This window comes from Leptonychotes weddellii, chromosome 14 (assembly GCF_054177405.1).
Source record: "Leptonychotes weddellii isolate Sample4059 chromosome 14, ASM5417740v2, whole genome shotgun sequence".
Classification (NCBI taxonomy): domain Eukaryota; kingdom Metazoa; phylum Chordata; class Mammalia; order Carnivora; family Phocidae; genus Leptonychotes; species Leptonychotes weddellii.
The window spans coordinates 61419141-61438391 of NC_138382.1; the positions used below are offsets into that span (position 1 = coordinate 61419141).

Consider the following 19251-nt stretch of genomic DNA (forward strand, 5'->3'; position numbering starts at 1 on the left):
AAAAACAATATGTATAAAACCCTTTAGTGATATTGATTATATTTGGTTTCTAGACCTGAAAAGACGTTGCAGATGGTAATAAGAATGTCATACATTAGTTAATAAAAAAAACTGACAAGAATTAACTAGTTCAAAGTCCTAGAAATTATTGAATGTAAAATAAAACTAAAAGCTATACAGCTTTAAGCTATGTGTATGTTATAGCTTAATAACACAGTGTAGCTTAATCATTAATAAATTAAAAATATTGAACCTGAGTTTTAAAAAAAATGAATTGCCTACCTTTTTGGACAGTTTTTAAAAAAACATATAAAAACTAAATATTCCTCTCAAAGGCATACTGCATTGCATATTGGTGCAAATTAAATTTGGGAATGTATTGGGAGTTGTGTTATTAAATTACAGTTCCAGCATAGTAGGAATACCACACCTACTAAGATGAAATAAATCAGCATACATAATACTAATAATAGTGGTTGTTTATTTCATGTTTGACATATGCACTGTTCAAAGTGTTGCATATTTATCATCTCATTTTAATCCCTGGGTCAGTCCTAGATGGTAGCAGGTATTACCAATACTTACAAATGAGAAAACTGAGAATATATTTTGCCTAAGATCACACAATGAAGGGGAAGAAAAAGGATTTGAACCCTGGTCTGTCTGGCTTGAGCACCATGTTCTTTACCGTAGTGTAGTGCTGCCTGGCAAGGACATTAACTTGCTGAAAATTATGCGTGTGTGTGTGTGTGTGTGTGTGTGTGTGTGTGTTGGGTGGGAAGAATTGAAAGGATGTAGTTGAGGATAGCTTCAGTTGGATTTAAGGCTAATGTGCCAAGGATTTGATATTTTCATCAAGCAGATCATTTTGTCAGGCTGTTAAGCAAAGTTTCAAAAAATGAAAATTAATTGCTTTTCCTACCTTCATTTTAAAAAAGTAAACACAAACAAAAGTACCCTACATATTTCTGACCAAGTTTAGTTGCTTTGTAGAAGTACTTTAAAATATAATTTTAGGGACACCTGGGTGGCTCACTGGGTTAAGCGTCCAACTCTTGATTTTGGCTCAGGTCATGATCTCACGATTGTAAGATCGAGCCCTGCATCAGGCTCTGTGCTCAGCAGAGAGTCTGCTTGAGATTCTCTTTCTCCCTCTGCCCCTCTGCTCTCGTGCACGTTCTCTCTCTGCCCCTCTGCTCTCGTGCACGTTCTCTCTCTCTCAAATAAATAAAATCTTTAAAAATAAAAAAATAATAATTTTGAGAAGTGGGGAAGTTGTTAGAAAGCTATTAACTTGATGTGTTTTCTTTTGCTTTCAGATCTAAAGCATGTATTCCTTATTTGAAAAAGAGTAAAATTGCTCATATCCTCAATCTCAGCCCACCACTGAACCTAAATCCATTGTGGTTCAAACAGCACTGTGGTAGGTGGTGGGTTGAGGGAATGGTTTGTTTGGTTAATTTGTTTTGTATTAAATCAGTGTTTCTATGGTGTAATCATAATTTTTACATAATATTCAATATTAAATTTTCTATGTAGAATCAATAGCACTTTGGAAACTAGATTCTTAAACTTTTATCTGTAATTTAAAACATTGAGGTATAATTTACATTCAGTAAAATGCACAGATCTTAATGGTTCAGTTTGAAGAGTTTTGACAAATGTATACATCTGTATAACCAATAGCCAAATCAAGATATGGATTTCCATTATTCCAGAAAGCTCCCTCAAGTCTCAATGGGTGTGTTTTATTGTATATAACTTAGTCTTCAGTGAAGTTGGTTAGAAACTATGAAGTACTTTTCCTTTCACAGCGAACTAAGATTTGAGGTGAGTATGCATTAAATTACAAGATTTATGTAGAGGTACCTCCTTTAAAATAGTTACATCAGGTACTTACTCCTCCTTTGTACATAATTCACTAAAATTTGGACAGGTAATTAGAATAGAAAGCCACAGGGCAAAACCGAAAGAAGTTCTGTTTTAATTGACTAGGTTAGCAAATCTCCAACTTTTTGTTCTTGTTTTACTAGCAGTATAGCCATAGAAAGTGGTTATTTATACTCACAAAGTTGTTTGTTAATTAAGCACTATTCTTTGTGGTTTCTTTCAGCTTATACCATTGCTAAGTATGGTATGTCTATGTGTGTGCTTGGAATGGCAGAAGAATTTAAGGGTGAAATTGCAGTCAATGCATTATGGCCTAAAACAGGTATGTATTTAAAAAAAAAAAAATGCAGTTATTGGATTCTCATTTATTGTCCTTGACACTTTTGAGATACATCTTGGGTAGGTAGGTTGAGGTGGGAAACAAGTTAAACTTTTTTTTTTTTAAGAGAGAGGGCGAGCATGCGCATGAGAGCCAGCCTGCACGAGCGGGCAGGGGTGGTTGGGGGCAGAGGGAGAGGGAGCAGGAGAGAGAGAGACTTGGGGCTTGATCTCATGACCCTGAGATCGTGACCTGAGCCAAAATCAAGAATCAGACATTCAACCGACTGTAACACCCAGGCACCCCTAAACTCTCTTTTTAAAACTTAGAAGTTGGGGAAGGGTGAAATATGGAAGTAATTGAATTCTGAAGGGCTTATATGAGCATGGGAAGATTGGGGAAGGAAAAGTATTCTAATAGTCTCATCTTGGGGCAGCCACAATACTAGATGGTATGTTTTTTAAAAATTATATTTTCTGTTTGGGGCTAGGGTATAGAAGTGCTTCTGGATATTAAAATTATAGACAACTACCTACCTTTTTTATTTAAATAAAATTTTTTATTTTAATTCCAGTATAGTTAACATTCATTGCTGTATTAATTTCAGGTGTGCAATACAGTGACTAAACAATTCTCTACGTTACTCAGTGCTCATCCAGATAAGTGTACACTTAATCCCCTTCACCGATTTCACCCATCCCTCCACCCACCTCCCCTTTAGTAACTGTCAGTTTGTTCTCTGTACTCAAGAGTCTGTTTCTTGGGTGCCTGGGTGGCTCAGTCGGTTAAGCCTCTGCCTTTGGCTTGGATCATGATCTCAGGGTCCTGGGATTGAGCTCAGCAGGGAGCCTGCTTCTCCCTCTCCCTCTGCCCCTCCCCCTGCTTGTGCTCTCTCCCTCTCACTCTCTGTCAAATAAGAGTCTGTTTCTTGGTTTGTCTCTTTTTTTTTATTCTTTTGCTCATTTGTTTTGTTTCTTAAATTCCACATATGAGTGAGATCATATGGTATTTGTCTTTCTTTGACTGACTTATTTTGCTAAGCATTATACTCTCTAGCTCTTTCCATGTGTCTCAAATACTTTCTCCGCAGTTGGTTTATTCAAATCAGGATATAAACAAGTTTCACACATTATATTTGTGTGATATGTTTTTCATGTATAGTAGTTAACACTTTTAATTTTTTTTTTCCTTGCCACTGATTTCTTGAAAAACGAGGTCTTTTTTTTTTTTTTAAAGATTTTATTTATTTGACAGAGAGAGACACAGCAAGAGAGGGAACACAAGCAGGGGGAGTGGGAGAGGGAGAAGCAGGCTTCCCGCCGAGCAGGGAGCCCGATGTGGGGCTCGATCCCAGGACCCTGGGATCATGACCTGAGCTGAAGGCGGACGCTTAACGACTGAGCCACCCAGGCGCTCCGATAAACCAGGTCATTTATAGAGTTTCCAACATTCTGGATTTTCCTGATTTCTCCCCGTTGTGTCTTTTAACATGTTTCTTTATTGTCTAAGGACCTTTCTATTGTTTATTCCTATTCTTCTTTCTGGAATTATTTTGTTCATTTATTGGTCGACAAATATCTAATGGACAGTTATTATGTGGAGACACCATGCAGGGCACTGTGATACTTCGTTAGCCTTTACACCTAATGGATGACGAGGTTGGTAAGAGTTGGCCATGAAAACACATTTAATCCAGCATTTTTGCAAAGTATTATAGCCCTAGGGGTACTCTTGAACTGAAATGCCATATACAAGAGTGTGAAACTAACCCAGAGTTCTAGTTTAGGGACATTTGAGGGATTTCTTTTTATCTTTGTTCCCATCTGCTGTCTACTGGGTGAAGGGATTTTATCTGCTCCAAGCAGAAGTGAAAGGGCCAATGACCTATGGTATTGATGTGGGGGAAACGGGAGGCCATGGGTGAGAATGTATGGAGCACAGGGGCATGTTGCTAATGGAACTTTTAGGAGAATTTAGCTCTTGCACCCACCTCTGTAGTCACCACCTTTGTTTTCTTCTAAGGGCTCAAAGGATCAATTTTTTTTTTTTTTAAGATTTTATTTATTTATTTGACAGAGACAGACACAGCAAGAGAGGGAACACAAGCAGGGGGAGTGGGAGAGGAAGAAGTAGGCTTCCCGAGGAGGAGGGAGCCTGATGCGGGGCTCGATCCCAGGATCCTGGGATCATGCCCTGAGCCGAAGGCAGACACTTAACGACTGAGCCACCCAAGCGCCCCTCAAAGAATCAATTTTTAAAAATTCCTTTCTTCTGCCGGGCGCGGTGGTGCGTGCCTGTAGTCCCAGCTACTCGGGAGGCTGAGGCAGGAGGATCGCTTGAGCCCAGGAGTTCTGGGCTGTAGTGCGCTATGCCGATCGGGTGTCCGCACTAAGTTCGGCATCAATATGGTGACCTCCCGGGAGCGGGGGACCACCAGGTTGCCTAAGGAGGGGTGAACCGGCCCAGGTCGGAAAAATTCCTTTCTTCTGCTATTTGACCAAGATTCCTTTCTTCCATGGCCCACTGTGGGATCAGAACCATGTTTTATTGCTTCTTCATTTTTCCTTATGTTTCTGTAGCAGACACAGTTCTTCTAAGATTTTCTGGAGAATGATATTCTTTGCAGTGGGGCAAAAGATCAAAGTGAAAAAGTGCTTCTGTAGTGTTTTTCAAACTGCATGTCAAGACTCATTGGTGAGTCATGAAATCAATTTTGTGGATTGTGAAATTGAGTTAGAAGGTAGCAGCCAGAATTTTGTTGTTTTATTTCTAATGGAATGAGATAGAAAATAGTAGGGAGTATTGCAGATTGTCAATATTGGTTTCACATATAAATGAATACAAATGTAGTTGTGAGTGTGTGTATATGTAGGTAGTATGTATTCTTAGTCATTCAGTAAAAAGTGTTACTGATTATGGATCACAGTTAAAAACTTTAAAAGCTCACACTTGACTGTGCCTTTCTTCTTCAACTTCCTTTCCTTCTCTCATCCGTTCTCAGCCTCCTCCTCCTCCCACTTCAATCATTGCTGTTGTTGGTAGATAGAGTCAGGAAGTTAGTTTGAAAGGCAGGTCTCCCAGAAAACGAAGTCCTAACATAGTATTTTCCCTTTTTTATACCTCTGTTATGTTACTTGTCATTTTCTATTCATTCATTTTCCAAACATTTTTATATGCCAGGCAGAGTTCTCTGTACTATTTATTTATTATGCATCCACAGATAATTTATTAAGTGTCTATCTGTGTACAAGGGATTAAGGGGTACTAAGATGAATGGGATGTAGATCTTACCCTTAGAGTTTACTCTTCAGGGTGGTTACCATCATCTGCATTTTGTCCTTCCCTTCTCACCTCCACTCCCCTAACTTTTAGGTCTTTGGGATCCTGGGGTAACAAAGTTAGAAAAAGCCTAGAATGACTCTAAGAATTAAAGATTTTATTCATAAAATAGATAATTATTTGACACCTTTTATGTGCCAAGTTCAGCTCTAGTAGCTTAATATGCATCAGAGAACAAAACAGATATGAAGCTCTGTCCTTTTGGAACTTACAGTTTCATTGGGAGAGATACAGTAGACAGTTAACATAATGAATAGTAAAGTATCTAGAAGGTGATAATGCTATAGAAAAAAATAGAACAAAGTAAGGGGGATTGGGAGTCTCAGGGACTGGAAGGATAGATTGCAATTTTATTTTATTTTTTAAGATTTATTTATTTGAGAGAGAGAACACATGAGCAAGCAATGGGGAGGAGCAGAGGGAGAGGGAGAGAGAGAATTTTTTTTTTTTAAGATTTATTTATTTATTTGACACAGAGAGAGGGAGGGGCCAGGCAGAGGGAGAAGGAGAAGCAGGCTCCCCGCTGAGCAGAGAGCCTGATGTAGGGCTCGATCCCAGAACCCTGGGATCATGACCTAACCTGAAGGCAGACGCTTAACGGACTGAGCCACCCAGGAACCCTGGAGAGAGAGACTCTTAAGCAGACTCCCTACTGAGCGTGGAACCCAACACGGGGCTTGATCTCATGACCCTGAGATCATGACCTGAGCTGAAATCAAGAGTCTATGCTTAACCAACTGAGCCACCCAGTCACCCCTAGATTGCAGTTTTAAAAAGAGTAGAAAGAAAGGTTTGGCCTTTTTGAGAAGGTGACATTTGAGCATGGACTTGAAGGGCGTGCTGGAGTTAGCCTTGGTGATGTGTTAGCTACAGGGTATGTGAGGGAAGCATTGAAGGCAGAGGAAATAGCCAGGGGAAAGGTCCTAAGAGGTGAGCATGCATGGCATGATGAAAGAGCAGGGAGAAGGCCAACGTGGCTGGAGTGAGGGGAGAATAACAGAAAATGAGATGATGCCCATAAGGAAATGGGGAGCAGATGTTGTAGGTCCTTGCCAAGACTTGGGTTTTTATTCTTAGTGAAATGGGGAGCTTTTGCAGGGTTTTGTTTTGATTTTGTTTTAAAGATTTTATTTATTTAGAGTGTGTGTACACATACGCAGAAGCGGGTAGGGGCAAAGGGAGAGGGAAGAGAGACTCTCAAGATTCCACACCCAGCACGGAGCCCGATGTGAGGCTGGATCTCATAACCCTGAGATCAGTATCTGAGCCAAAATCAAGAATTAGATGCTTCACCGACTGAGTCACCCAGGCACCCCTTTGGCAGGGTTTTGAGCAGAGGAGGGATGTGATGATACTTGAATTTTTTAAAGGATCTGTCTGGATGCTCTTTTTTTTTTTAAGTTTTTTTTTTTTAATATTTTATTTATTTGACAGAGAGAGAGAGAACAAGTAGGCAGAGAGGCAGGCAGAGGGAGAGGGCGAAGCAGGCTCCGCGCTGAGCAGGGAGCCCGATGCGGGGCTCCATCCTGGGACCCCTGGGATCACGACCTGAGCCGAAGGCAGCCGTTTAACCGACTGAGCCACCCAAGCGCCCAGGATGCTCTTAAGAATAGATTCTTTGGTGGGTGGGTGCCTGGTTGGCTCAGTTGGTAGAGGACCCGACTCTTAATTTAGTCTCAGGTGCCATTAGTTCAAGCCCCACCTTGGGTTTGGAGCCTACTTAAAAAAAAAAAGAATAGAGTTTTGGTTTTTTTTCTCCCAACAAACCCTTGTGTCGAGGGCTGACTTTCAGTAGATCACAGCGAGGGAGCTGCTCTGCTACGTTCGAAACCCCGACCCAGAAGCAGGTTGTCTACTAATGGTTCAGCACCAGGTTCCCCACAAACGTGCCTTGCGTGACGGGCGAGGGGGCGGCCCCCTTCCGGTCGTGCCTGTTTCCCAGGAGGAGGGGCTCTCCACAGCTGACCCTGGTCCCCATGTGCAAGGCTGCAACCTGCCTGCAGGAAAAGAATAAGTTCTTGAGGGTCAAAGGGAGAAATAGGAAACAGAGAGACCAGGTTGGAGACTATTACAGTTACCTAGACAATATGTCTTGGTAGCTGTGACCAGAGTGATAGCAGTAAAAGCAGTGGAGAGTGGTCAGATTCTGCTGTATTTTGAAGGTGCAACCAATAAACAGGGAAAGCTGCAGATGGGGCAGGTTAGGGAGGTTAGGAATTCATGTGGGGGCATTGTGTTTGTGCATCCAAGTAGAGATGGTCAGTAAACAGTTGGATTTGCAAGTGTGGGTATCAGGAGAGAGGTCCAGGCTGGAGATAGAAATTTGTGGGTTATCAACATGTAAATGGTATATAAGAAGAGAAGAGACCATTGGCCATTGCAACATTCAGAGATTGGGAAGAAGAAGAAAAACTAATTTGGAGGGGAAAAAAGGAACTATATAGGAGAGTAAGGTAGGAAGAAAATTAGAGTATGATATCCTGAAAGCCACTTGAAGAACCTGTTTCAAGGAAGAAGGAGTGATTCATTGTGTCAAATATTGCTGATAGTTCTTACAAAATGGGGACTGACCCTTGGATTTAGTAGTCTCTACATCTCCATATTACTTACAACATTTGTAATTAAACTATTGATTTTATAACTTGGCTAATGTCTTTCTTGCTGGGAAGTTTCTTAAAGGTAGAGACAGTATCTGCTTTGTTCATTTTATTGTAGTCCTTGTAGACATTCAGTAAATATTTGATGAATTAATGAATGTACAGTATGATTACCTTCTGCCTAGCTCCAAATTAGACATTCTGAACAGAACATTGCATGACAGCTAATGTGGAGGACACTACCAGGATTGACAAGAGAAATCAGTTCACTTCCAACATCTTTGCTTTAGCTTTGAGATATTCATTTTAGAAGTTTTACTAGACATCTTGGAGCTATTGGTATTATTTGGGGCCTACACTTGATGGCACAGTAAACTGAATTACAGTCCTGTTCCTTGCAATACATGACACAATGAGTACAACTTGAGCAATTGTCTGGAATGTTGGGTAGGTGTGAGGTTGTTGTGGGGAGGTGGATGACTAAGCCCCAGGTCTTGATTGCCCAAGTTTAGGAGCTTGAATTTTAACTTGTATTCAGTACAGAGCCACTTCAGAATTTCAGAAGCAGGGGAGCAGAGGAAAAATAGGAGCAGTGGAGTGATAGGGTTGCTGATGAGGTTTAAGAAGTTTAATTTGGCATCTGAATGTAGGATGGCTTATGAGATCGTGGAGAGAGGAGGCAGGAAAGCTAGCTAGGATATTGCATTATTCATGACTAAGGCAAGAAAATGGATTCGAGAGGGTGTCCAGGCTCCTGGCTGTTTGTGAGGCTTCTATTTAAAAAAAAACAACAACAGGTTTTCTCTTCCTAGACTGTATAGAGCAGCTCTTTATGCTTGCTGGAACCAGTAATCTCCCAACATTATTCCCTTCAAGGAAAAGGAGATTTATTGCACTTAATGGGATGGACACAGTGTAACCTATATTAACCACGATCAGAACAGTGTCCTGGTCCACTCTTTGTCCTCTCTGGTTCAGTGTTCCTTCTGTACACTGGCTACATTTTCCCGTCTGGATTTAGAACTTTTCACCCCATTGAATTCAACCCATCCAGAGAAGTGGTCAGAGAACAGGCCTTAGTAGTTTAATAACATGAGGATCTCAAGCCCCAGTTAGGTCAGCTTCAGAAGTGTAAGTTTTTCTTTTTACAAGACTGGCTTCATAATTTCTGCCAAAATGGAGGGCGAGGAGGGGGGTGGCCTGCTGTTCCGAATGCCTGCTGCCTCTTACCTCTTGAGCGTTCAGAAGGAGCGTGGTAGAGGAGGGAAGTCCACTTGGGGATAGAACGCACGGAGGCTGGGTTGCGGAGCCTGTGAACCCAGCTGCTGATGGTGGGCCTGGCAGCCGAGACGACGATAGCAGAAGTGTCACAGAGCAGCTGCAGTCCTCTGTCACCTGGACCATGCTACAAATAGACATGGGGACTCAGCTGACCAGGGAGGTCAGGGAAATGAGGTAATAGCTGGTCTCCCTGGTGCTAGAAACCAAAACTAGTTTCCCTGTTTTTTTAACAGACTTGCTTACCAACTTGTTTAAGTAACAGTTCATCTATATTTCACTGATTCTGAGATGCCCATGTTTTCACATTTTTAGATCTTGGATATCAGGATGCTCTTACTATTGATGATGTACCATAGTTTAATTTGGCACGTGTTCTTTTTTCTCAGCGGTACACTTTATAATCAATGATATCTTTGGTTTCTTTCCAGAGGAGGAGGAGTCAAAGACAATGCTGATGTCTTAAGTCTGATATGTACTCTATATGTTTGTGTGAAAAGGACATCTTTGGTGGATTTTTTTTTTAGAGATTTTATTTATTTGAGAAGAGAGAGAGAGCATGGGGGTTGCAGAGGAAGGAGGGAGAAGCAGACTCCCCACTGAGCAGGGAGCCGGCACCAGGACCCTGAGATCATGACCTGAGCTGAAAGCAGATGCTTAACCAACTGAGCCACCTAGGCGCCCCTCTTAGGTTGATTTTAAGGCTCTTCTTACTGTTTTGTGTTTTGTGGAGTCTGCAATCAGGAGAATCAGTTGGAAGCTATTAGATACTTCTCCAATTATTCTTAATAATACTTAAGTTTAAGGGTCACCTTTCAGATTCTTGTGATCCAAGGCATATCAGGTTTCTTTAAAATTTTTGCTTATTTTTGCTTATTCATCAGTGAATTTTCATTTGATGTATTCTATTGTGAACCTGCTTTTGTTGTCAGTTTTATAACCTATTAGGGTAGCCTATGACATTGCAAAACCTTTGTTGAAAATAACTCTGGCTTATTTCTTGATTTTGAGCATCTGTGCCTTCTTTGTATCTTCCATAGAAAGATTACTGAAGTAAAGATAGGTTTGGGGAAATCATTCATTGTTCTTAGGTTGTGTATATGTGTCCATACATATGAACACACACAACATATGTATACATCCATGACATATTCTTAATTTAGAGTTTTAAGAATTCTTACACCATTCATGTAGTCTATAATGAGACTAAGTATATACATATGCATATAGTTTTAAGGTGCACTATATTGAAATCTTTTTTTAAAAGTTTATTTTTTTAGATTTTTCATTCATTTAAGAGAGTGAGAGAGAGAGAGTGAGAGAGAGTACAAGCTGGAGGAGGGGCAGAGGGAGAGGGGGAAGCAGGCTCCCCACTGAGCAGAGAGCCCAACGCAGGGCTTGATCCCAGGACCCTGGGATCTCACGACCCAAGCCAAAGGCAACTGCTTAACTGACTGAACCACCCAGGCACCCCAAAAGTTTATTTAAGTATCTCTGCACCAAACGTGGGGCTCGAACTCACGACCCAGAGATCAAGAGTTGCATGCCCTCCTGATTGAGCCAGCCAGGTGCTCCTATATTGAAATATTTTTAGAAGAATTCTACAATTCGAGTGCCTGGGTGGCTCAGTCGGTTAAGTGTCCAACTCTTGGTTTCAGCTTGGGTCATGACCTCAGGGTCCTGAGATCAGGGCCCATGTCAGGCTCTGCGCTGGGCATGGAGCCTGCTTGGGATTCTCTCTCTCCCTGTCCCTTTCCCCCTCCCCCTGCCTGTGTGCATGTGCGCTTGCTCTCTGTCTCTCAAAAAGAAAAAGAAAAATTCTACAGTTTATGGGAGCGAGATAACTGAACTCTAAGAATGCCCTTTAGTTTCATGGTGGTTAAGATCCTGGCTCTGAAGTCAAGTCAAGCTGTCAAGTGTTTGAATTCTGGCTCCTGTAATCTTGGACAAGTTACTTAACCCCTCCGTGCATGAGTGCTCTCTTCTGTAAAATGAGAGTAACAGTACCTACCTCATAGAATTCATTCAGATAACTTATCTAAAGTATGTAGCAACATGCCCAGCATAGGGCGCACTTGATAAATATTATCTGCCATTTTTTATTAATAAGGTATCACATCAAGAGCAAAACCAGAGCTCTTCAACTTGGTTAAGCAAAAAAATTTCTTCCTAGTAAAGGAACTGTAGTTATAAGGTAGGGACATATTTTCTAACTTAGTGCTTTTAGTAAATTCCCCAAGTTAATTGTGCTGTCTTTGAAGTAGGGATGTGTGCTAGAATGTAATCACCATGAAGGTAGGGGCTTTTGTCTGTTTATCAACTCATTTGTTCCCAATCCCTACAATAATGCCTGACTTATAGTAAGGACTCTATCACTATGTGTTGAATGAATGGAAAGGGGTCAATGGCTCTTAAAAGCTACAAACTTTTCATCGTAAATTATGTAATTTATTCCAGTATGTAATGATTTAAAATGATGGTTTAACAGTGGTATGGAGAGAACTTTAAATTACTAGAGACTGAAACCTAAAGTACTTAAACAAGTTGATTTTCATTGTTCAAAATATAAGCTAAAATATAAGTAAACTGAGATAAGTTACTGTTCACAACTTTGACAATGTATAATTAATAGTGTACTATGAATGGCAGAATTTCAAGTTACTTCATAAAAAAAAAACATAGAATTTAAAAATCACATGCACCTAAAACAAGGGTGCCTGGGTGGCTCAGTCAGTGAAGTGTCTGCCTTCGGCTCAGGTCATGATCCCAGGGTCCTGGAATGGAGACCTGCATGGGGCTCCCTGCTTAGCAGGGAGTCTGCTTCTCCCTCTTCCTCTGCCCCTATATTCTCTCTTTTTTTTTTAAGATTTTATTTATTTATGTGATAGAGAGACACAGCGAGAGAGAGAACACAAGCAGAGGCAGAGGGAGAGGGAGAAGCAGGCTTCCTGCGGAGCAGGGAGCCTGATGCAGGGCTCAATCCCAGGACCGTGGGATCATGACCTGAGCCAAAGGCAGCCGCTTAACGACTGAGCCACCCAGGTGCCCCTGCCCCTATATTCTAATAGAGGGGTGAGACAATAAATTTAGGGAATGAGCTCCATATTTAGAGACAGGGAACTGAGGCCCATAGAGGTTAAAGTGACTTACCAAAAAGCACATAGTTGGCATAAAAGTCCCGCTCACCTGCCTTACTGCTCAGTGCTTTTTCTCTTACACCTTCTTGGCTTTCTTAACTTTCAGTACTCATATGCAAATTCTTGAGCATTCTAAATCAGAAGTCTAATTGAATTTTGCAGTGAGTCTCACAAAGGAGTTCTATTTTATGAGGCAGTGTTGTGTACAGTAAGGAATGTGTATTCTACCCAGTCATGTCAGAACATTTGGCAAATCCCTTAAGCTCTCTGGATCTTGTTTTCATCACCTGTGAAGTAAAGCAATCAGCTGTCTTGTTTGTTACTTCCACAGTCCTCTTGTTTTCATTTGGAGTTCTCTGTGTGTGTTCTCTCCACAGCCATCCACACCGCTGCTATGGATATGCTGGGAGGATCTGGTATTGAAAGCCAGTGTAGAAAAGTTGATATCATTGCAGATGCTGCCTATTCCATTTTTAAAAAGCCAAAAAGTTTTACTGGAAACTTTATTATTGATGAAAATATCTTAAGAGAAGAAGGAATAAAAGATTTTGACATCTATGCAATTAAGCCAGGTAATGCTTCCAGTTTTTAAAAGTAGTGATGTATTTTTCTACATTTCCTACAAGGAACATACATCTGTTTTGTGTGCAAGTTTGTGTGATCATAAAACGAATATGTTCTTTTTTTTTTTTAAGATTTTATTTATTTATTTGACAGAGAAAGATAACAAAAGCAGGAACACAAGCAGGGGGAGTGGGAGAGGGAGAAGCAGGCTTCCGGTGAGCAGGGAGCCTGATGCGGGGCTCGATCCCAGGACCCTGGGGTCATGACCTGAGCCGAAGGCAGACGCTTAACGACTGAGCCACCCAGGCGCCCCCAAATATGTTCTTTTAAAAGTATCCTCCCAACGAAGGGGAAGACCATACCAGCACAACTTCAAAAAGAGAGAAAGGAAAAATGGAAGTGAATTGAAGACTTTTAAAGGGATGTACAGATACAGAAGGCACATCAGCAGGCGCCTGGGTGGCTCAGTTGGTTGGGCGACTGCCTTCGGCTCAGGTCATGATCCTGGAGTCCCTGGATCGAGTCCCGCGTCGGGCTCCCTGCTCGGCGGGGAGTCTGCTTCTCCCTCTGACCCTCCCCCCTCTCATGTGCTCTGTTTCATTCTCTCTCTCTCAAATAAATAAATAAAATCTTTAAAAAAAAAAAAAAAAGGCACATCAGCTATTAGCCATTTCCAAATCTTGAAACTAAAAATGAAAATTGGTTTTCAAAGTTGATCTTAAAATCACAGATAAAGACTTTATTCAAGGATGTGGTAATAGGTGGTACAGGAGTGCGTTTTCTATGAAAACTTTTTAGGAATATGGACTCTTTCCAAATGTTTTTCTCTTAAGTGCAGTCTCTTAGAGTAGCTAGCTTACTGATGGATGGTGAAGATGAGGGAACACAGTCTGCCCTTTGTACAAGAGTATGATCTGAGAAGTTCTCAGATGGCCTCCTTGTTCAAAAATCATTCTTCCTCTCTGAAATTGCAGTCATGATGGTGATGATCAGGCATTTTTACTTTATGTATGAAACATAATCTGTATTAAATAGTAGACAATGTAGGCATAAGCAGGAGTTCTATTTATTGGTGCAAAAGTGTGTTCTAAATACTATTCATTAGGTTGCGCTTCCCCATGTTTATATTTGTGTCATCCCTGTCTCTTCAGTTTGAACTGAATTAAATAGCTCTTTACGGTTTTACAAAGCAGTTTTATATACATTATCTATTTAACCCTCACAGCAATCCTGTGAGGGAAGCAGTGTTGTTTAGGGATTAAGAGCTTGGAGTTTGGGAGAAGACAAACCAGGTTCAGATTCCAGCTCAGCTGCTCACAAGCTGTGTGACCTCTGGCACGTCACCCACTTTCTGTGAGCGTCTCTTTTCTTACTGGTAAAATTAAAGGAGTAGCTTCCATACAGGATTTTTGTAAGAATGAAATGCAATAATGTGTATAATGTGCTTGGCACAGTGCCCAGCATATGACAATCGCAGTACTCAGTAGTTAATATTTACAGTAGAAAAACAGGCTCAGAGAGATTAGTCTTTGCGTAAGAGCAGTCAGCTAATAAATGGCAGAACCTGAACAAGATGCAGGTCTTCTGGGTCCTGAGACAGTGTAATTATCACTTTAGGTTTTAAAGACACAGTGTCATTGTGCACAAAATCTTAAATTTGATTTAAGATTAAAAATCCTATCAAGTGTAGAGAACATAAGATGAATAGGTACTTTGATAAGCATTAGGATATAACAAAGACCAATGCATTCCTGACCTCCAGTTTTTTTAATCTGAGAGGGAGAGACAGAGATGGAAAACAAGTCCTTCTTAATGAGGAACCCCCTTCTCTCAGGGGGCCAGGTAAGAAATGAGTCCTTAGCACTTTGGAGGGATGTAGGACAGAAGGGTTGCGCAGATAGATGAAGAGGGGGCAAAGCCTCCTGGGACAGCAGTTGAGGGCTTAACGTAACAGGTGGCTCTTTGGTTGGATCTTAGAGATGAAATTTGCCATAGGAGAGGAGGATAACTTGGTGATGGGAAAAGTATTTTAGCTTTGTGAAGGTCAAGTAGTTTGACAGTTCTCACGGGAGTCTTTTCCATTGCACAAGAATGATCATTACAATAAAAACAGATATAATGTTCATTAAACAGGTGTTAAAATTTTAATGTATTGATGTTGTCATAGTAACCTGAGTATTTTTGGGGTCTATTTTCCAGGCCATCCTTTGTTACCAGATTTCTTCTTAGATGAATACCCAGATACAATTACCAAGAAAATGGAATCACATGGTAAGACGTAGAACATACTTTATGTAGGAAAATAAAGATGCTAAGTATGTATTTCTTTCAGAATATAAAAATTGGACATTTCTGCCTTATGCTTTTAAACCGTTTTGTAATTTAAACTAGACAAGTAATATGTGGGCTTAGTTAATTCAAGCAAGAATGGTTGTCTTTTCCTTCTACCGGTAAGAAGTTATTAATATATTCTTTTCATTTGATTATTTAAAAAGTCTAAAAAGAAAACAAACCCTTTTTAAGGTTTTATTTCTTTTCCTTGGCACTGTCTTTAGGTATTTCATGTTGATGTATTATTTTATCTTGAGGGAAAATGTGTCACATCAAAGTACACCTAACACCATTCTCAGAGTTTGTGCTGTGTGACTACTTTATGGGAGAAATTAACTTCAAAGGAGGTTTTGGTTTTACTTTATTTTGTTTTTATAATTGGTCCAGAGTTCAGTCTTTGTGTTCGACATTATGCCACTAGCTTACCGAAAGATGTCAGAAGAAACACTCTTTACAAATACCCATGAGCTGGGGCGCCTGGGTGGCTCAGTTGGTTGAGCGACTGCCTTCGGCTCAGGTCATGATCCTGGAGTCCCTGGATCGAGTCCCGCATCGGGCTCCCTGCTCAGCAAGGAGCCTGCTTCTCCCTCTAACCCTCCCCCCTCTCATGTACTCTCTCTCTCATTCTCGCTCTCTCAAATAAATAAATAAATCTTAAAAACAACAACAACAACAACAAATACCCATGAGAAGAATCTCTCTCATGCTTTATTAACAAGAATAGCTGTGCTTCTCCTGGGCCCTTACCTTATTTTTATCTTGTAGACACTGTGAATCTCCTAAGTGATCACAGATTCTTTAGATGGCTGCTAGAAAACTTAAGAACAAATTTCCTCTCTACCTTCATAGTAGATTTATAGAACCTTATACCACAGTGCATTTTAGTGCCATCCTTTTTTCTGGCTTACTCTTTTCTAGCTTTATCTTTTCTTTGTCCGAATTCTTGGAGATAGTTTAAGAACTTATTTAATAAAAATGGCAACTTTTCTTTTGTATCATAAAAAACTTGAAAAATACACAGCTTATCAAAGTCTGAAAGAGTCTAGTCTTCAGGTTAGGCAAGAGCAAAATTCTCATTTTTGATCATCACCTTAACATTGGATCTGAGCTCATTTAAATTCCAAATTTAAATTAATAAGAACCACTTATTGATCACATATATTCATTTTGTTTTTCAACAAATATTTATGGGGCACTCCTATGTATCAAACACTATGCTAAGTCCTTTGCATTCATTGTCTCATTTAACACTTATGAACCTACAAGTCAAGTGTTATTATCTTCATTTTACATCTGAGATCATGTGGGTGGCAGAACCAGGATTTAAATTCATAGTTCTCCAATTGCAAAGCCCATAACCTTAACCAGTAGATTTAAATTGCTTTTCTAACTCCCGAATACTTTAAAGTCCTTTAAATTAGCATATTTCCCCCCAGTAATCCAATTTATTAATTTGTAATGAGGAGTTGCCATCTCATGGACTAAGCGTGTAGTTGCTATGATCAGCCCATTCTCTCCCTTGGGTCATAATGACAGGGAACAGAATCATAATCAGAAGGTTGTTTCATGACTGTGGAATCAGAACAAGAGAGGTTAAATAAGTAAAATGTAAGATAAATGTTTATTAGCATCAAATTTCAATAGGAGTGATTTTGCCTTTGGGATCAGAATATGTCAAGTGCGTTGCTGCAATCCATATATCCATCTCCACATGAGGGATACCCTCATCCTTGAGGTCACAATACTCACATTCCTTTGGCTAAAGCTTCTCTTCTCCATATGATGCTGGAGAGAGCATTTGCTACTGTAGCTCTCTTGTCCCTATTCTTCCTCGTTCATTGCAATTCTATTCAGTATTTTCTGTAGATATATTAATATATTCATATAGGTAATAGTCCAGTATATCTGGCCTGGGATCTAACATCTCTTTCAGGTGACTTTTTAGTCCATATCCACATCCACTCTATGTTGACTTCACACTTCCTCTCTCCGAGGTCTGCGTGTAATCCCTCATTTCTCAAGTGGGAACGGCTCACCTTTCTATTTAATAATCCTATTTGATTGCACCTTTTCTGGTTATTTGTGCTGTGTGTATTTGTTTTATATAATGTATTTGTAACTGTGAAGTATAAACTATGCACATAACTTCAAATTCATGGTTTTTCTCATATTAAAAACAATACTTTCATTTTTTTCATTGATCTCCCCTCCTGGCACCACCCTGTTGCAATGCAGGGAGCCCACAGATTCTTATTTGTTGGTTCAGTTTATTGTTGTTGTTGCTGTTGTTGTTTTTCTTTAGTTCTAGTTTTAATTGCTTCTCTTACAGTTGTTCTGGGTTCTCCCCAGAAACACTTGTTCTTAGCCTAGCTGTCCTTTTCCTTTACCCTGTAGTTGTCACCATCTTTTCTTATTTCTATCTTACGGTTCTTTCCTTCTGTGTTCTGGGAGACCTTTTCAAGTTTGAACTCTACTGATAAGACTTTGACAGGGTGCCGGCCTGGCTCAGTCGGTAGAACACGTGACTCTTGATCTTGGGGTTGTGAATTGAAGCCCCACGTTGGGCGTGGAGCCTCCATTAAAAAAAGACTTTTGCCACTTTCATCTCTTCCCTATGGCCTATAATGTTTATTTTAATTTTGCTGTTGTATGTTTTGTTTCTCATGTTCCCTATTTCCTTTTTCATTTTATTCCATTGGCTTTTCATCCCAGCCAGTTATATATGACTCTGTGCCCCTGTTTCATAGAGTTTTCATGTGGAGGAATTCTTGTGAGTTTCACAGTAAATTATTTTTAGAGATAGGTTGCTTTCTCTTCAGGATAATTTTCCTTTACCTTGTGGTACATTGTTTTTCATAGGCATCAGGTTATTTTTTTCCCCCTGTTAATTCATCTTCATATTAGGAGCTATCTCTAGAGCTAGCAGAGCTAGATGACAGAGATGCGTAGATTGCTTTTGGCTCCACTCCTTGTCCATCTGGTGGAATTCCTTTCTCAAAGCTGTAGCTTCTGTTGTGGTACCTGTTAGGCATATACCTAGTGCCAGTGTGCAAGACTGACATGGGACCTTCTTTTACTTCCTACTGTCCCCTGCGTGCCCTGCTCCCAGGGTTCTTCCCCTCCCCACTTTTATCCGTAATGCTTTGAGGCAGGTACTTTGCAGGATGAACCACTATCAAGGCTCCCTCTACTGTCTGCTCCTCTGGTATTTGGAAACTACAAGCTTTGAAATTGGATTTGAAAGATGGAGGAGTTCCTAAAAGGTGGCATTATAGAACAGAGGGACAGATCCTAGTCTTCTAGCTGGCACAAGCCCAGAGTCTGGTCCAGTGTTTTAAAAATGCGAAAACCTATCTTCCTTGTTTAGGTGAGCAGAGCTATTCTTTCTCTGAGATCTTTCAGGAAGCAAAGCATAGGCATTCCTGTGTTCTTAGGCTGACTCTGTCTACCTTAGAGTTACTGAACATTTCTTCATAGATTCTGACCGTAGATTGTGAGTCTAGGTGATGTTTAGTATTTGTTCACATGTTTATATTTATTTAAGTGTGAAGTTAGGAGAGGCTATGACAGGGGCTGCTGGCCATGTATCTTTTCTTGTTGTTGTTACTGAAATGTTCTTTCTCAGTAAAGCTTACATATTTGTAGTCTATTGACCGTACCTTTCAAATATACTACTGATTTGTTTTTTGTCTCCTGCAGTTTTATTCTCTTGTGAAGAGTCATCAGGCCATGTCTAAATATTCCAGGTGATAAATTATGCAATTTACATAAAAAACTTTACACTAAAGATTTTGCT

General features: G+C 40.3%; 1 protein-coding gene across 2 annotated transcripts in view; it reads left to right on the forward strand.

Moving 5' to 3' along the window:
- Window positions 1–1290: 1290 nt before the first annotated feature.
- The window catches only part of HSDL2 (hydroxysteroid dehydrogenase like 2), a 35340-nt gene continuing 17379 nt past the window's right edge, over window positions 1291–19251 (forward strand). Inside the window, exons 1-4 of one of the 2 annotated variants that reach the window (XM_081803386.1) lie at window positions 1291–1423; window positions 2114–2212; window positions 12938–13132; window positions 15324–15395. In XM_081803386.1, the coding sequence (XP_081659512.1) occupies window positions 2137–2212; window positions 12938–13132; window positions 15324–15395 (343 nt within the window). In that variant the 5' untranslated portion in view covers window positions 1291–1423; window positions 2114–2136. The remainder of the gene's footprint in view (window positions 1424–2113; window positions 2213–12937; window positions 13133–15323; window positions 15396–19251) is intronic. The other variant, XM_081803385.1, reaches the window with a different exon arrangement.